The sequence below is a fragment of the Conger conger genome, chromosome 3 (genome assembly GCF_963514075.1).
Source record: "Conger conger chromosome 3, fConCon1.1, whole genome shotgun sequence".
In the NCBI taxonomy this organism is placed as follows: Eukaryota; Metazoa; Chordata; class Actinopteri; order Anguilliformes; family Congridae; genus Conger; species Conger conger.
The window spans coordinates 72,041,140-72,059,933 of NC_083762.1; the positions used below are offsets into that span (position 1 = coordinate 72,041,140).

At 48.5% G+C, this 18,794-nt stretch overlaps 1 protein-coding gene across 2 annotated transcripts in view; it reads right to left on the reverse strand.

The window, feature by feature from the left end:
- The window catches only part of LOC133124267 (dachshund homolog 2-like), a 110,545-nt gene that overhangs the window by 28,866 nt on the left and 62,885 nt on the right, over positions 1-18,794 (reverse strand). For both annotated transcript variants that reach the window (XM_061235305.1, XM_061235304.1), the window contains exon 3: positions 3,224-3,355. In XM_061235305.1, the coding sequence (XP_061091289.1) occupies positions 3,224-3,355 (132 nt within the window). The remainder of the gene's footprint in view (positions 1-3,223; positions 3,356-18,794) is intronic.

An 18,794-nucleotide genomic window follows, 5' to 3' on the forward strand; every position in this document is an offset into this window, starting at 1 on the left:
CTCTCCCCTTCTCTCTCCCTCTCCCGCTCTCTCAATCTCCCTCTCTCTGTCTCTCTTTCTCTCTCCCTCTCCTGCTCTCTCAATCTCACTCTCTCTCCCTCTCTCCCTCTCCCCTTCTCTCTCCCTCTCCTGCTCTCTCAATCTCACTCTCTCCATCTCTCCCTCTCTCTCCCTCTCCTGCTCTCTCAATCTCACTCTCTCTCCATCTCTCCCTCTCTCTCCCTCTCCCGCTCTCTCAATCTCCCTCTCTTTGTCTCTCTCTCCCTCTCCCGCTCTCTCAATCTCCCTCTCTCTGTCTCTCTCTCTCTCTCTCCCTCCCTTGTTTGAGCTGACTAGGCGATCGCGGGCTGATGCATTCCCAAACCTCTCTAAATAATGCACAGAACTGCTACTTTCACCTGTCAGCGCAGGAGAAAGGTATGTATCAGGTCTTCTGTGCTGATGGCATCCGTGATAGTGATTCTCCCTGACAGGGCTCCATTAGACCAATGAGCTCCCTGCCCCCCCCCCGCACCCCCAGCGCCCCCCCACCCCCTCTCCCCCACCTCCACCACCCGCCTCTCCCGCTTCCGTTTGTAGGAGACGTGCCTTTTTTATCACGTTAACAGCTTTCCAGACGTGCATTTATACTTAAAGACACCACGGCCCAGGGAAGCCTCTACTGTACAGTTTACTGGAAAAGCTTCCTGTTGAGCTGGCATGAATATGAAAGCACTTTCATTCTGCGTCTTATTAAGACAGAACCTTTTTTTAAGCTTTGTCAGGATCAAACACCGTTTGGAGAGCAACAAAAACAATGTCAGCCAAAGTACTTGGGCCCGACTGAAACGCAATGGGCCTCCTTTAATGGACGTCCGAAATCCACGTGAGGGACGGGTGGTTTTTCAGAAATTGTGGTGCCGTGTGTGTGTGTGTGTGTGTGTGTGTGGGGGGGTGATTGTGTTTTTGGAAGAAGAGGAAACAGGGAGATTAAATCAAGCCCCTCTCTCTCTCCCCTCTCTCCCCGACTGTTTTCCTCAGATAGCAGTGTGTAGTGGGATCTGCGTAGAGGGAAAATGGGAGATCTGAAGGGGCTTTGATGTTCACCAAAGCAGCCTGATATCAGAGACGGACAAGAACAAAAACGCCTCGCCGAGAATGAACGCAGCACGAAAGAGTGCGAGAGAGGGGGAAGGAAGAGAGGGAGAAAGGGAAGGAGGGCCGAGATAAAGGGGGAGAGTGAGGGAGAGGAGGAGTGGGGAGTGAGAATGTGAAGAGAACAGAGAGAGTGAGAGAAAGAGAGAGCTGTAAGTGCAGTTTGGTTTTACAGCTGTTGTCTGAAAATCAATGACTATGCCGGATAAAGATTAAAAGAGAAGGCAAGGAGAGGAAGAGAGGGAGACACCGGGAAAACAGAGGCCCATCCCTCGAGGAAAAAAAAGATTTGAGAGACAGTGTGGATTTTGGCAGATGCTTCGATGTCTGTACCCACAACATTTAAATACCTGTGTCTGTAATGTAATACTGATCGGGGCATTGGAGGTGGAAAGTTATGCAGTTGCACGGACCCTGGGATTATGGTCCCCCTTCACCATCAGAAGAGTGTGTAAACGTGCTGTTTACACTGAGAAAACTCATTCAAGGACTCAAAGGCCCATTGCTGTCCTGTGATGACTGAGATAAGAGTTGCGTCATTTTTTCCTCTAAATGAGTGGACTCACACTGTACTTCCGTGTATCGCCAAGCGATAATCAACTGAAAACTACACCACGCTAATGCTATTGCTCTCATTATAATCGCCTAATTATCATTCTCAGAATTGTTATCATTAGCATTATTATAGCACTTTCATTCTGCTCTGGGGTTGAGCAAATAGCCAGAGGTAGTACATTAGTGTCAGTAATAATGTGTGAAACCCAGCCAGCCAATACCGGTCCAATCTCTCTCTATTTCTCTCTCTCTCTCACTCTCTCTCTCTCTCTCTCTCTCTCTCTCTCTCTCTCAAAACTCAGATAATTTATCTTCCAACACGGTATAATGTTCAGTGTTGAAGTGTCAAGCTAAATCAACACTAATTATTTTACCATGTATAGACTGTGAAAACATACAAGTGCGAGTTCTTGGGGACACGAAACACCTGTCTAATAAAAGACTGCTTTCGCCAAATACATGTTTTACTTCCTGTTGAAAAAGACAGTCGTGGTTCCAGCGGAATAGGCAGGCTACCTTGTACAGAACGGTGACACAGGCTGCACTGTATCTTAGGCATAAATTAATAAGCTCTTCATAACACATAACAGCTTTATGGGGCTGGCTTTAACATGCAGTGAATCATTCAATAAGCAAACGCCGAGTCTATGGCATGCCATGATCTCCCATTTTGTAAATGATGTGTTGTGTCACTCTCCCTCAGCAATAAACCACAGTAGTTACAGTTTTTTTATTAACGTTTTATAAAGTAGTAATGCCATGTTAACGAAGGGGTAATGCTCAATTCACGAGCTTACATTGAACACATTCGCTGACTGTGAGAAAATCCCACTTGTTTTGTTTTATTTTCTCTATTTCAAAGTCCCTTTGAGCTGATGCCTTGCAGGGTGGGGGTGGGGTGGGGGGAGGGGTGGCTGTGCCTGCTTCAGGGCACCCTCCCCAAGCCACCTGGCCTCCCTGTTACACCCCCTATTCTCTCTCAGACGTCACAGGTCAGAGTTTGGCAGCTGCAGCCTTTATGGGTGGATCTTTACACTCCCCAGATCTGCCTGAGCCAGATCAAAACAGTCTTCTACACGGTAAAATGTATATCAGTCCACTCTGGCTATAGTGGACTCATATAAGCTCTATAAGAGTGGATTATGCTAAACATTTTACAGTGTTGAGTCTTCACTCATAGAATATCTGTAAGGCACCAGCACATGAAATTCTCCTTTCTTAGTAAAATGAAGGGTTAAATGAACTAAATAAACTCTGACAGTGTACCTTTCACTGGGATAGAACGCATCTTATCTTTATCAGGCTCACATAATCTGTTAAGAGTCGAATCAATGCTGAACAATTGACATACGTTCTTGTGCTTTCCGCTAACCGACAGACGGGCCTGGCTGAGCAGGACTTTGGACTGGCCCAGAGACACAGGTGGCCAGTGCTTGCTCTAACAGGCAGAGACTGGCCAGGTCGACTCGTACTTCCCGGGGGGGTGGAGGCCGGGACTTACAGGGGGGGCTGGCAGTGGAGACGGGGGTCTTACCTGCGTTTGAGTTGAGCTCCTCGTTCTCCGACTCGGTGCCGTTCTGGCTGCTCCCTCCGTGCAGGCTGCTCATGGCCATCAGCTTCCTCTTCTGCAGCTTCATGGCCTCCGCCATCGCGGCTGCTGTGAGACCTGCAGGGGACCACGCACAGGTGAGCCGCAGGTAAGTACTGTGTATTACACACTGTATATCACACAGGTGAGCCACAGGTAAGTACTGTGTATTACACACTGTATATCACACAGGTGAGACGCAGGTAAGTACTGTGTATTACACACTGTATATCACACAGGTGAGACACAAGTAAGTACTGTGTATTACACACTGTATATCACACAGGTGAGCCGCAGGTAAGTACTGTGTATTACACACTGTATATCACACAGGTGAGCCACAGGTAAGTACTGTGTATTACACACTGTATATCACACAGGTGAGCCGCAGGTAAGTACTGTGTATTACACACTGTATATCACACAGGTGAGACACAGGTAAGTACTGTGTATTACACACTGTATATCACACTGGTGAGCCACAGGTAAGTACTGTGTATTACACACTGTATATCACACTGGTGAGCCACAGGTAAGTACTGTGTATTACACACTGTATATCACACAGGTGAGCCACAGGTAAGTACTGTGTAGTACACACTGTATATCACACTGGTGAGCCACAGGTAAGTACTGTGTATTACACACTGTATATCACACTGGTGAGCCACAGGTAAGTACTGTATATTACACACTGTATATCACACTGGTGAGCCACAGGTAAGTACTGTGTATTACACACTGTATATCACACAGGTGAGCCACAGGTAAGTACTGTATATTACACACTGTATATCACACTGGTGAGCCACAGGTAAGTACTGTGTATTACACACTGTATATCACACAGGTGAGCCGCAGGTAAGTACTGTGTATTACACAATGTATATCACACAGGTGAGCCGCAGGTAAGTACTGTGTATTACACATCACACAGGTGAGCCACAGGTAAGTACTGTGTATTACACACTGTATATCACACAGGTGAGCCACAGGTAAGTACTGTGTATTACACACTGTATATCACACAGGTGAGCCACAGGTAAGTACTGTGTATTACACACTGTATATCACACAGGTGAGCCACAGGTAAGTACTGTGTATTACACACTGTATATCACACAGGTGAGCCACAGGTAAGTACTGTGTATTACACACTGTATATCACACAGGTGAGCCACAGGTAAGTACTGTGTATTACACACTGTATATCACACAGGTGAGCCACAGGTAAGTACTGTGTATTACACACTGTATATCACACAGGTGAGCCACAGGTAAGTACTGTGTATTACACACTGTACATCACACAGGTGAGTCACAGGTATATATTACATCCCACAGGTGAGTCACAGGTAAGTACTGTATAACACACAGGTAAGACGCAGATAAGTATTATATATCACACAGGTGAGTCACAGATACTGTACAGCACACGGGTGAGTCACAGGTAAGTGTGTACAAAAGTGACTCTTTGAATGTAATAATTGTCTACATTAATGATAATTGCCTGCAAAATTTCTAAAATTAAATGTAATGCTATATATCTGGAGTCATACAGAAAAAGAGAGACACTCTCATTCCCATGTCCCCATGCACAGCAAGGCAAACACTACAAGACAAAATAAAAGTGCCTGATAGAAAGACTGAATAAATAACTTCAATAATTTAAGGAGCTAAGAGTGTATGCAATCTTCCTTTTTAATATTTGCACCCTGTTACAAGATGGGTTTGCATCTTCTCTTGGCCTGAGAGAGAGAAAGAGAGAGAGAGAGAGAAAAGTAATGGAGAGGGGAAAAAAATAAGGTTTCCCAGCGTTCCTTGCGAGCACGTCTGGGTGAAAGGGACACGATGTCTCCAACCGGTGCATTTAAACCGAACACGGCGGTGACTGATGCGCTTTATCACGAGTTGATTTCCATCGCTTGAGCCCCCAGACTGACAGGGCCACAGCTGCCCACCGCAGGGAACCAGCGTCTGATTAAACACTGAATGGACCGTCCTGATCCCACAGTCAGCGCAGTCAACAAGTGTTTAGGGACAGTCACAGAGTCTGTGAACCAATCAAAGTGGATTTTGATTGGTTGATATGGGTCAACATTTCCGCCGCTGATGTCGTGGTAGTGCCTGTGTTCTGGGTGAGACGGGGATGGATAGATGAGGTAGTCATTGAGCCAGTGATGTCTCGGGCCAACGGCAGCAGTCCCCCGTCTCAGTCTGCTGACCGGAGAGGAGACAGAGCGAGAGAGAGGGAGGAGAGAGAGAAGATGAAGGAGGAGGAGGAGGGAGAATTAGAGAGCTCCTGCTTCCTCAGCTACTAGACTGTGAAAAATGAGAGAGAGACGTGAAAACACAAAGACGAAGAGAAAGAGGGAGGGAAAGAAGAAAGAGAAAGAAGAAAAGGAATGAAAGAATGACATGAAAAAGTGTGTGTGAGCTTACATCACCTGCATGTGGGTGTGTGTGCGTATATGCTTGTGTGTGTGTGTGTGTGTGTGTGTGTGTGTGTCTTTTTTTCTTGAACCGAAGGTGCTCTTTTCACGATAGGGCTAAGATAAAAAAAACAAGAGTAATTGCTGTTTGACTGAGGTGGTGACCCATTGAAATGAGAGTCAGCCACATGAAAGAGAGGCCTTTTTAACAAGAGCAGACAAACAGATCGCTTACTGTCTGCCTTTCTTCTTCTGATGTAGAGAATACCTCCCTCCACCCCCCCAGCTCCCATTCCCCCACACCCCCAAACTTCTGACTGAACACTCCACCTCCCCTCCCAAACCCCAACGCGGCGCACTGGAGCGTGTCTGGAGTGAAGTGGCCATCTCCTCTCATTTTCTACCTCCCGCTTCCTGTGACCCTCCGTCCGTCCTCCGCTCAATCCCCCCGGCCCCGTTCACCATCACGCGACACGCGCATTCCCCCCCCCCCGAAAAAACTCCCAATGCCAATTCAATTTTACATTCCAGCCAAAAGAAAAGAAATTCAGCAAAAAAAAAAGGTGATTATGGGTAGAGAAAAAAGTTACCTGTGGGCTCCCAGGGATCGGGTTATTCAGTGAAATGTGAGGGGTCAGCTGAGCGGGGCCACACAGGGCTCTCTCTTTTCAGTCCTAAACTCAATAAGGTCCGCTCGCCTATTCTGCTATGCCGAGCAAACCCGAATTGGAGAAAGAAAGAAAGTACAAAAAAAAAAAAAAAAAGGGAACAGGGTGGGGCAGAGAAAGTGAATGTTTACCTTTCGCCATCTCTGAATGGCAGAAAGAGGGCGAGGAGAGGCTCTGACAAAGCCTCGTCGCTGAGGGGTGTAATCCAATCCCCGCTGACCTGAGAGACAGGCCACGCCGTGAGAGGCTGAGGGCAGCCCTTTCAAGAGGAGGCTTCTGGAATGTTTCTCTCCCGACATTCTCAGCCAGTGTTCTAGAGCCCCGCTGCCTTCCATTCCGTCGTGATTGTGACATCAGCATTAGAATGCTCAGCTGAGAACATTCTAATCACATAATTTGTGGTCTTACACCTTACAACGGGCTGAAATAAAAGTTATTCGCTTCCAGCGCTAGCTTCCACAATATGACGTGTATGCAGTGAAACTAATCTTTTGGGGCAGTGTGTTGGTTTGACTGATGTCAAATGAAGAGGGGGATGTCAAATGAGTGAAACTGTGTCAAAGGATATTAATTGGATGGGTACGAAAAGTGGATGGAAAAAAGCGTCTGCATGAAAATACAAAGTCTTACAATTTTATTAATTTTAATGAATATATACTTTAAGACATGCTCATATGGTTATGCAAAATTGATTAAATTGGCTTAAGTGTTATTTCTGAACAACATGGCCATGTCCTGTAATACACTTACATCAACCTGTGAATAGTGTCAATACTAATACTAAATATATAAACATGCGCTGCAGCTAAAGGGAATTAACAGTCTTAGTAGTCCTAGAACTATTGCTAAAGAACACATCATAGGGAAAGCCAAAGGTGAGAAGGTCAGCACAAAAAAACAGTGAGAAAAAAAGTTGAGAGGATGAGGATGAAAACTGTAAGAGAAAATAAATGAATGTTCTAGCCATACGCCATTATGTTTGATGACGGGTTATTCACTCAAATTAAGGTTTATATCTACGAAAACCAGCGTAGTCCATTCAAAAAAAAAAAATCATTTTATGCAAGTACATGATCCAGTCGATAAAGCATCCCAATCCTTAAGCCTGCGGATTCTGCCCACCAAAAGCATTCCCACCAAAATGGCGTCCGCTCCTGAACCTACTGACATCCCTTCCTACCTCACACAATCGACCGCAGAACGCTTTTCCACCATTATTTAAAAAATTGAACATTTCTTTTTCTTCTTCCCATTTCCTAGTGAAAGGCCTGCGTGTGTTTGTTTATTTCTCCCGGAGCGCGCTCCTGGTTGGCCTGGAGGGCCGGCGTTCGAGCGCGGACACCTCTCCGCTTCCACCGGGGCAATTAGCGGCGGGATCGATGCGGCCCGGAGACGGGCGGACACGGGGAGGAGGCATTGATTGGCCGGCTGCTTTTAACACCGGGAGCCCCGGCTGTCAGCGGCCGCGGAGAGGCACGACGCGTCCCCGGCCGTGACCGCCAAGTGGCTGTGTACGCCCCCCCCCGGAGACGCGCGAGGAACCGGCCTCCGCTGGGTCAGGGAGACGGGGAGAGAGGACGGGGGGCAGGTTTAACCTTCATACTATGTGTGGGGTTCTTCAAAAACCAGTCGACTTTTATTCGATCTTGATACCGTATTATTTTATAATTGTCTAATTAGGTGGGATTCAACAGTGAACATTAAATAAACATAGTGCTATGTTTTCCAAAGCTGTGAAGGGGTTCAGTGAAATTGACAGGGGAGAGGGCAATGGAAGGAGGAGACAGAAGGGGGACTGCACCTCCATTTAGCATCACCTCCTAACTTTGCAAACAGTAGCACCAGTACGAGGCACGCCCTGTTTAAGCGTGTGTACGAGACGCGCCCTGTTTAAGCGTGTGTACGCGGCACCGCCCTGTTTAAACACGTGTACGAGGCGCGCCCTGTTTAAACACGTGTACGAGGCACCACCCTGTTTAAGCATGTGTACGAGGCACCGCCCTGTTTAAGCGTGTGTACGAGCCGCGCCCTGTTTAAGCGTGTGTACGAGGTGCGCCCTGTTTAAGCGTGTGTACGAGGCACCGCCCTGTTTAAGCGTGTGTACGAGGCACCGCCCTGTTTAAGCGTGTGTACGAGGCACCGCCCTGTTTAAGCGTGTGTACGAGACACCGCCCTGTTTAAGCGTGTGTACGAGGCGCGCCCTGTTTAAGCGTGTGTACGAGGCGCGCCCTGTTTAAGCGCGTGTACGAGGCACCGCCCTGTTTAAGCGTGTGTACGAGGCGCACCCTGTTTAAGCGTGTGTACGAGGCACCGCCCTGTTTAAGCGCGTGTACGAGCGCTCTGTTTAAGCGTGTGTACGAGGCACCGCCCTGTTTAAGCGTGTGTACGAGGCGCGCCCTGTTTAAGCGTGTGTACGAGGCGTGCCCTGTTTAAGTGTGTGTACGAGCCGCGCCCTGTTTAAGCGTGTGTACGAGGCGCGCCCTGTTTAAACACGTGTACGAGGCACCGCCCTGTTTAAGCGTGTGTACGAGGCGCGCCCTGTTTAAACACGTGTACGAGGCACCACCCTGTTTAAGCGTGTGTACGAGGCGCCGCCCTGTTTAAGCGTGTGTACGAGGCGCCGCCCTGTTTAAGCGTGTGTACGAGCCGCGCCCTGTTTAAGCGTGTGTACGAGGCACCGCCCTGTTTAAGCGTGTGTACGAGCCGCGCCCTGTTTAAGCGTGTGTACGAGACACCGCCCTGTTTAAGCGTGTGTACGAGGCACCGCCCTGTTTAAGCGTGTGTACAGGGCACCGCCCTGTTTAAGCGCGTGTACGAGACACCGCCCTGTTTAAGCGTGTGTACGAGGCACCGCCCTGTTTAAGCGCATGTACGAGACGCACCCTGTTTAAGCGTGTGTACGAGACGCACCCTGTTTAAGCGTGTGTACGAGGCACCGCCCTGTTTCAGCGTGTGTACGAGGCGCGCCCCAGCAGGCCTGCCTGGAGTGCTGACAGTAGCTCCCAGGGGCCACAGGGCACAGCCCATAATTATCAGGCCACTCTGGAGCCCGCGGTTTTATATCACATCCAGGTAAAATCTCAGGCCAATCAGAGGAGATTACCTCCATCGGGCTGAGAAGGCTCTGTTCATTAACTCCCCACCGCAGCTCGCTATTAGCTCAACCTTCAGACGCTATAATTAACCGCCCCGCCCCCCGACACGTCTGCGCATTACCGCAAGTCGTTTTATGATCTGCCAATGATGTGTTTTTAATTGAGAAAATGTGATTAAAATGTGCAGTGTTGATACGTTTTTTTTCCTCTTTTTTTTTTTGGGTGGTAGCACAGAGGGAGTTATAGTGGTGGGGAGTGGGGGGGGGGGGGGAGTGTGAATGGGAGCACACGGAGGGAGTTATGGTGTGAAGAACATACTTTTGCAACAAGTTTGCAATGCAGGATTTCTGAACTTGTAATGCTTTTCTGCAGGCATCAATGAACACAGTGTGTAATGGATAAAGAAAATATTTTTGTTCATTGGAATAATGTCTGCAAAATGAGTCTGTTTGCGTGATGTACACGGACAATATACGTCAAACAGAATGTGGGTCGGACTCCCCTGCACTATAATATGTTGTGTGTTGTGGCTTTGGATGCGTGTGTGTGTGTGTGTGTGTGTGCGTGTGTGTGTATGTGTGCATGTGTGTGTGTGTGTGTATGTGTGCGAGTGTGTGTATGTGTGCGTGTGTGGGTGTGCGTCTGTGAGTGTGTATGTGTGCACGTCATGTGTGTGTGTGTGTGTGTGTGTGTGTGTGTGCGTGTATGTGTGCACATTGCGTGTGTGTGTATGTGTGCATGTGTGTGTGTGTGCACGTGTGTATGCGTGTGTGTGTGTGTGTGTGTGCACGTGCGCACGTGTGTGTGCGTGTGTGTGTATGTGTGCACGTGTGTGTGTGTGTGTGCGTGTGTGTGTATGCGTGTGTGTGCGTGTGTGTGTGTGCCTCAGCTTTCCTGGCTGGTAAAAGAGCACAGGTTTTCTCAGGGTGTCTCCCAGCTCAGAGCTGGTGAATGTTTTGGAGAGGAGCACACTGCCAGGTTTTAGCCGACAGTCTCTGACTGCTCCACAGCGCAACAGCAGAAGTGAACGGGCCAGGGTGTTCCGGTGGGGCGGGGCGGGGCGTGGGGGGGGGTTACACTGAGCCCATGAAAGTATGAGCAGTCTTTTGCCACCCCTAGCCTCTCTTTGTGTGCTTGTTTCTTAATTAACAGTGATGCCGTGTTTTTCCCCCCTTCGCACCTGTGAATTGAAGCCGTAGCCCCAGGCTCAGGCAGGACAAACGGAGTCACAACAGTGATTATAGCGCCGTTATTGAGTTTACGCCAATGGTTAAATAAGAGCTTGACGAGGTCCGCAGTCTTTACCAATTTTCTTTCAGCTGCGGTGCCCCAAAGCTGAGAGGGCGGAGGGAGGTTGCTTGTGTGTGCATGCGTGCGTGTGTGGGTGTGTGTGTGTATGTGTTCTGTGTGTGTGTGTGTGTGTGTGTGTGTGTGTGTTAATTTGTATTAAAAAAACATTTTAAAAAAAGAAAAGAAAAATGGTACAAACGGTGGCAGATCCCGTGGCACTATAGTAGTGTAGTGGTCTTTTTCCAGAGGTTGTTTGGGTGCACTCATCCCCTTAGAAGGCAAGGGCCTTCTCAGTCATGAGATTTTAACTCAATCAAGCATTTGTAGAAAATTCAGGAACGGTGTTTTTTTGAGCTGTATAATTTTCATTCTTTAAAATATCACTATGAGTTTACTATTTACTATTTACTATGAGTCTACTTTTAATGAGTACTCTAACCTAAATGTATGTTCTGCGTTGACGGGCGCTGAATTTCATATGAATGTCATTTTATATCAATGTAATCTTTGCATGTATTAACGTATATTGATGTAATTTAAAGGTTTATCATTAATGTGTATGTACAGTATGTTAGGTGTGGACCCCAGGAAGACTCGCTGATCGCCATGGCACCAGCCAATGGGGATCCTTTAAATAAACAAACAAATACACAAATAATCATGACTGTGATTCATACAGGCTGAACTGGCCACATGTGGAGACCAAACACCATTTCCACTCACTTGAGCTATATTTCATTCATTCATACTTTTTAAATTACTTTACACACCACTAACACCCAGGATGTGTTTGGGTGCCTGTACTGTACCCTGAGCTGGCTGGGTAGCCTGAACTTCCCGTCGCCCTGACCCCGATAGCGTCATCTGAGCCAGAAGGCTAGCCTTAGCCTCACCTCTCACGAGTCGTCAGCGGGTTCCCACGCGGCCTCGTTCACTCGGACAAGGTCACCTTTTCTCATTTTAACGGCAGATTAGCGCGGCCGCCTGGCGAAAAACTTTGATGTGGAAAATGTGCAGATGAGGGCAACTCTGTCCGGCCGGTGGGCGGAGGGGCTTGCGAGAATTAGCCCGACTTCATTGAATAGATATCGACATATTTTTAAGAGGGAGCGATGTCCCCGGCGGTTGTGCATGAATAAGTGGCGGAGTAAGCACTCAGCGCTCCATCTGCATACTGAGCTGTCAGGGCTCATAATGGAGACTGCGGAGCCTCAAAGCCGAGCGCCGCCCCCCGCTTCGCGTCTTGAAAACCCGCCGGGGGACGGGGCCGCGCCTCGCTGGCGGACGGTCGTGTTCCCCGTACGGGCACGCGAGGAGAAGACCGCCGTCGTCTGAACCGCGGACGCTCTGCGGGCGGGCCTGGTGACGGACACGCACTCCACCACACGGAACATGTTCACGTTCGGAGCGCACACAACGACACTAGGGCGGCCTGTAGCGTAGTGGTTAAGGTAAAGGACTGGGACACGCAAGGTCGGTGGTTCTAATCCCGGTGTAGCCACAATAAGATCCGCACAGCTGCTGGGCCCTTGAGCAAGGCCCTTAACCCTGCATTGCTCCAGGGGAGGATTGTCTCCTGCTTAGTCTAATCAACTGTATGTCGCTCTGGATAAGAGTGTCTGCCAAATGCCAATAATGTAATGTAATGTAATGGCATGCCTCTCATCACAGGATGGCCGTAACCGTACTCCATGTCTCTGTTAAACGGGAATATAAAATGGTCGTGCTGAAAGAAACAACATCATCTTTACCCTCTTTCTACCCCTGACCCCGGTGACCCCCCCACCCAGGCTCAAAGGGGGACCACCATCATGAGTTAAAAAATGTTCGATTTAAAAGACCAATTCTATTTTAAAATATTTTCCAAAATGCGTATAATGAGTGATTGCATAATGAAGTCTGCCCACGTACCTTCAAGGACCCCATGTCAAAAACACAGACTCAAAGTGAACACATTCTGAAACTGATTACATTTAAGAATATCCCAAAACTTGTATTAAATTGCTTCTGAAAAATCCTGTTTGTAAGAAAGTGAGACCCCACCATGGATGCTTCTCTTAATGGATAACAGCTAAAGAGTCTTAAAGCAGACAAGATTTGAGGTTTTTTTTGTGCCAGCTGGTATAGGGCTTGTTCCTAGCTATGCAGAACACTGACAGCTTTCTCCTTCTATTTCATTCCTTAGCATAGCCATTGTAAAACATCTATGCCACAGTGTCTCTGTAAAAGACAAAGGCAAATAAAATAAATGGACAATTCCATGCAATTCTTTCTCACAATTTAAATATCTAAATTTAAAATTAAACTGCTTTTGTTGTATACAACAAACAGATTGCCGAAAAACAACAATTACTCAAAATGCAGAACTTGAAATCAAAGCTTAAACTATATTAACAATATCGATAAAACAAACCCAGACTAAAAACAGTAGTCATTATATAAATAAAAAAATGGACTAATTTTAGATTTTTTCCCAGACATGTATACGAGCGCAACTGAACAGGGTGACATCACTCTGGCTGATGAGCCCTAATCTCCACAGCCTTGGAGGAAGTCCCCTAATCCAGAGATGGGCCCAGTGGGGGGTCTGGAGAGAGAGATGGAGGGGGTTCCAAGGTTTGTGTAACCAACACCTCCCAGGCCAGCACCTTAAGGCACACCCACTCAGTATCCAGACACAGACAGATAGCTCTGGGAGATCCTGCTATCCCTCACCAGGCCAAGCTGTACCCTTAAGGAAAAAGTATGAGAAATTGCCTAAAAAGGTACTGCCCTTGTCACCGGGGTGGTACCCTATGTGAAATACCAAAAGCTTAAAAATTCATTTGTATCCTTTTTGCTGTTAAAATGTACTTGTTAGCACCCAAATGACTTTATTGCACCTTTCAGGGTACATTTGCCAATGTGTTCCTTAAAGAACGAAAATGTACCCCCACTGTACCTCTGTTTGTGGGAGCGTGGGGGCTGCTTGTGTGCCGTGCAATGCGAAGACGGCCCCTGGTTTGGGCCACCCTCGTTCCCCTGCCACGCTGTTCGTTATCAGTGCCAGTGCCAATACCCGGGGTCACTGCCGTGAAGTAAAATCATTGGTAATCACGGGGGCGGCGGCTTCAGGGGAAATGAGCAGGCACACCGGGGCCGCCTCAGTACAGGGAGGACCCGGTGCTGCCCGCGTTGCGGCGCCTTTCCGCAGAGGATGATGGGAGGATAAGCTCTCCCCCTCCCCCGTGGTCACTCACTCACGGCGGGAGTCGACGGGAACTGCTCCCAGGAAAGAATACATTTCATTATATTGTAGGTTTTAAAAGTGTTTATTTTTAAGCTCTTGGATACAATCTTCAAATAATTGTAAACGACCTCTCCGTGCGTCGATGTGGAGAGAAGAGGGCTGTGTTGACTTGTGTGTCCGGCTAGTGCTCTTGTCAGAAGGACTGGGGTTTTACATTACATTATTGGCATTTTATCCAGAGCGACGTGCAGTTGATTAGACTAAGCAGGAGACAATCCTCCCCTGGAGCAATGCAGGGTTAAGGGCCTTGCTCAAGGGCCCAACGGCTGTGCGGATCTTATTGTGGCTACACCGGGCTTAGAAACACCGACCTTGCGGGTCCCAGTCATGTACCTTAACCACTACACTACAGGCCGCCCGTTTTAAATGGCTGGAAGTGGCGCAGGTCCATGGCTCCTGTGTGTTTGTGCTGGATGTGGCTCCTGTGTGTTTGTGCTGGACGTGGCTCCTGTGTGTTTGTGCTGGATGTGGCTCCTGTGTGTTTGTGCTGGATGTGGCTCCTGTGTGTTTGTGCTGGATGTGGCTCCTGTGTGTTTGTGCTGGACGTGGCTCCTGTGTGTTTGTGCTGGACGTGGCTCCTGTGTGTTTGTGCTGGATGTGGCTCCTGTGTGTTTGTGCTGGATGTGGCTCGCTGTGTGTTTGTGCTGGACGTGGCTCGCTGTGTGTTTGTGCTGGACGTGGCTCCTGTGTGTTTGTGCTGGACGTGGCTCCTGTGTGTTTGTGCTGGATGTGGCTCGCTGTGTGTTTGTGCTGGACGTGGCTCCTGTGTGTTTGTGCTGGATGTGGCTCCTGTGTGTTTGTGCTGGACGTGGCTCCTGTGTGTTTGTGCTGGATGTGGCTCCTGTGTGTTTGTGCTGGATGTGGCTCCTGTGTGTTTGTGCTGGATGTGGCTCGCTGTGTGTTTGTGCTGGAAGTGGCTCCTGTCTGTTTGTGCTGGATGTGGCTCCTGTGTGTTTGTGCTGGATGTGGCTCGCTGCGTGTTTGTGCTGGATGTGGCTCCTGTGTGTTTGTGCTGGATGTGGCTTGCTGTGTGTTTGTGCTGGATGTGGCTCGCTGTGTGTTTGTGCTCAACGTGGCTCGCAGCGCGATCAATCGCAGCAAAAATGAAAAGGCCTTTCTCCACTTCAATTACGCAGCTTGAATTAAACAAGAGTTCTGTGTGAGCGGGGCTGATGGGGAAGGGGGAGTATGCACCTACACGCCCCTGTTAGGTTCAGGCCCTACATTTCCACAGCCAACGCTGTTCATCCCTACTCCTGCGGCACGATGGGCACAGAAGCCCATCGTTAGCCGGCGGAAGGCTTCGACCGTTCCTAAAAACGTGTGTCACTTGTTGCCAGGGGGCTGAGCCCAGTGGAATGTGCGCACACAATAGATGAAGCCAAGCACAGAATCAGCCCAGTCCAGTCTCACGGGACAGCACTAATGATTAAAAACATGCTGCTTGTTCATTTTCCGTTCGGGACGGAGGGGTTACAGTTTGTTAAACACCCCAGTGTTAGGTTCTCTGGAGACAACATTACCAGAACATTAGACAACTATATCCATGTTATAACCTATGAAGGATAACCATTACTGAAAAACATTACTCACTTCTCAGCTAAAGCTAAAACTATGGCTGTCTCGTAACATCAATACTCTTGAAACATCAATGTCCAGGCAGTGTGTGTACAATTAACTTATGGCCATCGCCAAAAACCTATTATGAATTAAAAATATTACAGACATGGTTTATCCTCTGGTAGGGCAATGAATTGAGCATGAATTGTTAATCTAATCAAACATTAATCCTCCATTTAATTAACAACTTCATATTGACTCTTCAATGATGACTGACGGAGGAATGTCAAGCAAAACATTAACTGACACTTTCACCGATCAAGGGAAGGCAAAGTTAATACAGCACTGCACTTAAAATGATCCCTTGCCTTGTCCTCGGAAAGCAAATATTTAATAATCAATTCATTTATTAGTGGCATTAGTAGCTTTGAAGAACCATTGGCTAAGAGGCCAGTGGCCAATAAATAAATAAATAAAGTGACACAAGTCCAACAAGTACACCCTCAGAACAAAAGTGACAGTGGAATTTTTGTTCTTCAGGGGATCAAATGTCCCCTGAAAGTACAGTAATGTTCTCTTTGGGTACACGTGAGTATGTTTTCCAAGCAAATAAGGTACAAACTAAACAAATTTCTGGCTAGGGGTACAATTCTATGTACCTACAGTATAGGGTACCGTCCCAGCGAAAAGCATTTGCACCTTTTACGGCACTTTTCGTACCCTTACTTCCGAGAGCGTACAGAGACGATCAGTACGCAGTGCGTGTGTGTGAAGTGCGGTGCAGGATGGAGAAGACTGATGCGAGGCGGGTGAACACACAATGGTGCCGCTTCTGCCACCGTTTGGACCATTATCCACATTCCTGGCAGCGTCTTCCCTCCGCGCGGCTCTCTTTCAAAGCTCCGGGTTCATTAACATGCAGGCTGTCTCCCGAGGCCCATATGCCACCAAACAGACCTCTGCGTTTTATTTATTCCACAAATGTTTTTTTTTTTGTGTTTTGTGTTTTTTTTTTACCCGAGGAGACTTAACCCCTTCAGCCGCTCTGTGTGCGGTCGCGCGGAGACGCAGAGATCCCCGGGGCGTACGCCCCGGGAGGATCGCCGTGGTAACCGGAGCGCTCCCGAGCCCGGAGTCCCCAGAGGGATGTTCGAGCGCTAACCTCGCTCCTGAAATGTAACACGCGGCTCTGTGCGCTCTGCGCCTAACCGAGGCTTGAAATCAATTAGGGGAAAAAAAAAAAACTCAGGGAGAAGGTTTGGTCGGCCATCAGTAAGTATACATCCGTTTTTAAATAGCCTGGGTGTCCATCGCTTACCGTTTCTCATCATTCAGTCAAAGGCAGTTTTTTTTTGGTTTAGGGAAAAGGGTGAAATTGTATTAACAAGCGTGTTGCACAGAAGTTGCGAAATTGGCTCTGATTCCCAGGCGGGCTATTGCATCCTCGAGCGAGGCACTCAAACACAAACTGTTCAGTAAATATCTGGATGTGCCTCTTGACGATATGCAAAATATTTCAAATTAATAATACATAAAATGTAAATGACACACTGTGAGTTGCACTGCCGACTAAGTCAGTCTATGAAAGATCCTCAATAATAATAATATTAATAACAATAATAATAATAAAAAGGCAGGAGTGAAGTGAAGGCGTTTGAAGAAGCGAGACAGACACAGCCGTTAAAATGATTTGTCAGGATGAGAACGTGTCGAATGGCGGGAGCGGGGGGGGGGGGGGGGGGGTGAGCAGATGGAACACTCATCCCGGTGGGACATGTCATTCATCAAAGTCACCAGGAGGACTCAACGGGGAGAAAGAGAAGAAGAAGAAACACACGGAGAATGACAGAGTGAAACAGACAGGGGAGAGGGCTGGGCAAAGGGGGGGAAAAAAAGAAGAGAAAGAGAGAGCGAGGGAAAGGAAGAAAGAAGAATAGCAGCCAGAAGGTAGAATGAGACAGAGAGAGAGCGAGCGAGAGAGAGAGAGAGAGAAAGCAGGAGAGAGAGGGTTTTTCTGGCCGATGGTCACAGTAGTCCGAGTAAGAGGCGCATTTGGTTTGGCACCACCCGCGCTACCTCTCGTTAACTCCATCATCTTAATGCGTCCGCCCTCGAAACATCACCGCTGGCTGTCAGCAGGAGCCAGGGGCCAGGTCACGTGACCCCCCCCCCCCCCCCCCACCAACCGATGCCTTTCGCACAAACCTGCACTCTGACCGTCGGGGAGGCCGGCCGTGGCTGACAAGGACAGCTGAACCTCCGTCAGCGCGAGGGACGGCACGCGGACACGCCGGGAAAGAAAAGTGCGTGACTGGCAGGGCCCCGCGGTGACGGTAACCCACTTTTACGGCCAAATTTCATTCCTAACAGAAGCTGCTGACACTCAGATAAAGTGCCTGGCCCGAGGAAGCGGACCCGCGCGACGTTCAGACCTGTCGCCCACTCGAGCAACGGCCTCCGCGCCTGCACCCCGTCTCTCAGACTCAGGGGTCCTGGTCCCGCGGGACTCTGAACCCCTCATCCTTCACGAGAAGCGGGGATCCACCACTCCCAAATTCTCAGGTCCCGGCTCTCCTACCTCCACACATCCTCACGTCTCTCCCGTTTCCTCCCCGCCGTGACCTAGATAGGCTGCCTCCTCTAGACGGCTTCCCCAGACGGGAGAGGAAGACGGGGCGGGGGACAGGCAGGGAATCCAGCTCCGCACGCTGACCGGAGAGTCAGAGCACAACGCTAACCCTGTCAGGTTTAAGCCCACCCCCCTGCTTCCGCGGATGTTTCCGCCGTGCGATGTTTTTCCGTCAAACGGCAATCAGGGAAACGCAAGGCACACACAGAACCGACAGCGAGTTCCTCTTGTTTCTGCGTGGTTTCCCCCCGAGCCGTGCCCTGGCTTCTATTCGGATACGGAGGCATACGCACCCTTCCTCACGTCCTTAAAATACTAAAACTATATCTACCTGCAGCAAGGACAGGACAACAGAATCTTTCCTCAAATGAATGAAAGCTATTCTGCCATAACGATAAAATAAATGGACACAGGAAACAAAAGATGAACCACTTCCCACATTAAAATAATATGAAATAATGAAAATATTTATCATGATGAAATCACTCCCAATCCTCACATTGGCATTCCACTGCAGTGTTTTCAATATTTCCCGGTGTTTTTCCAATAATTTT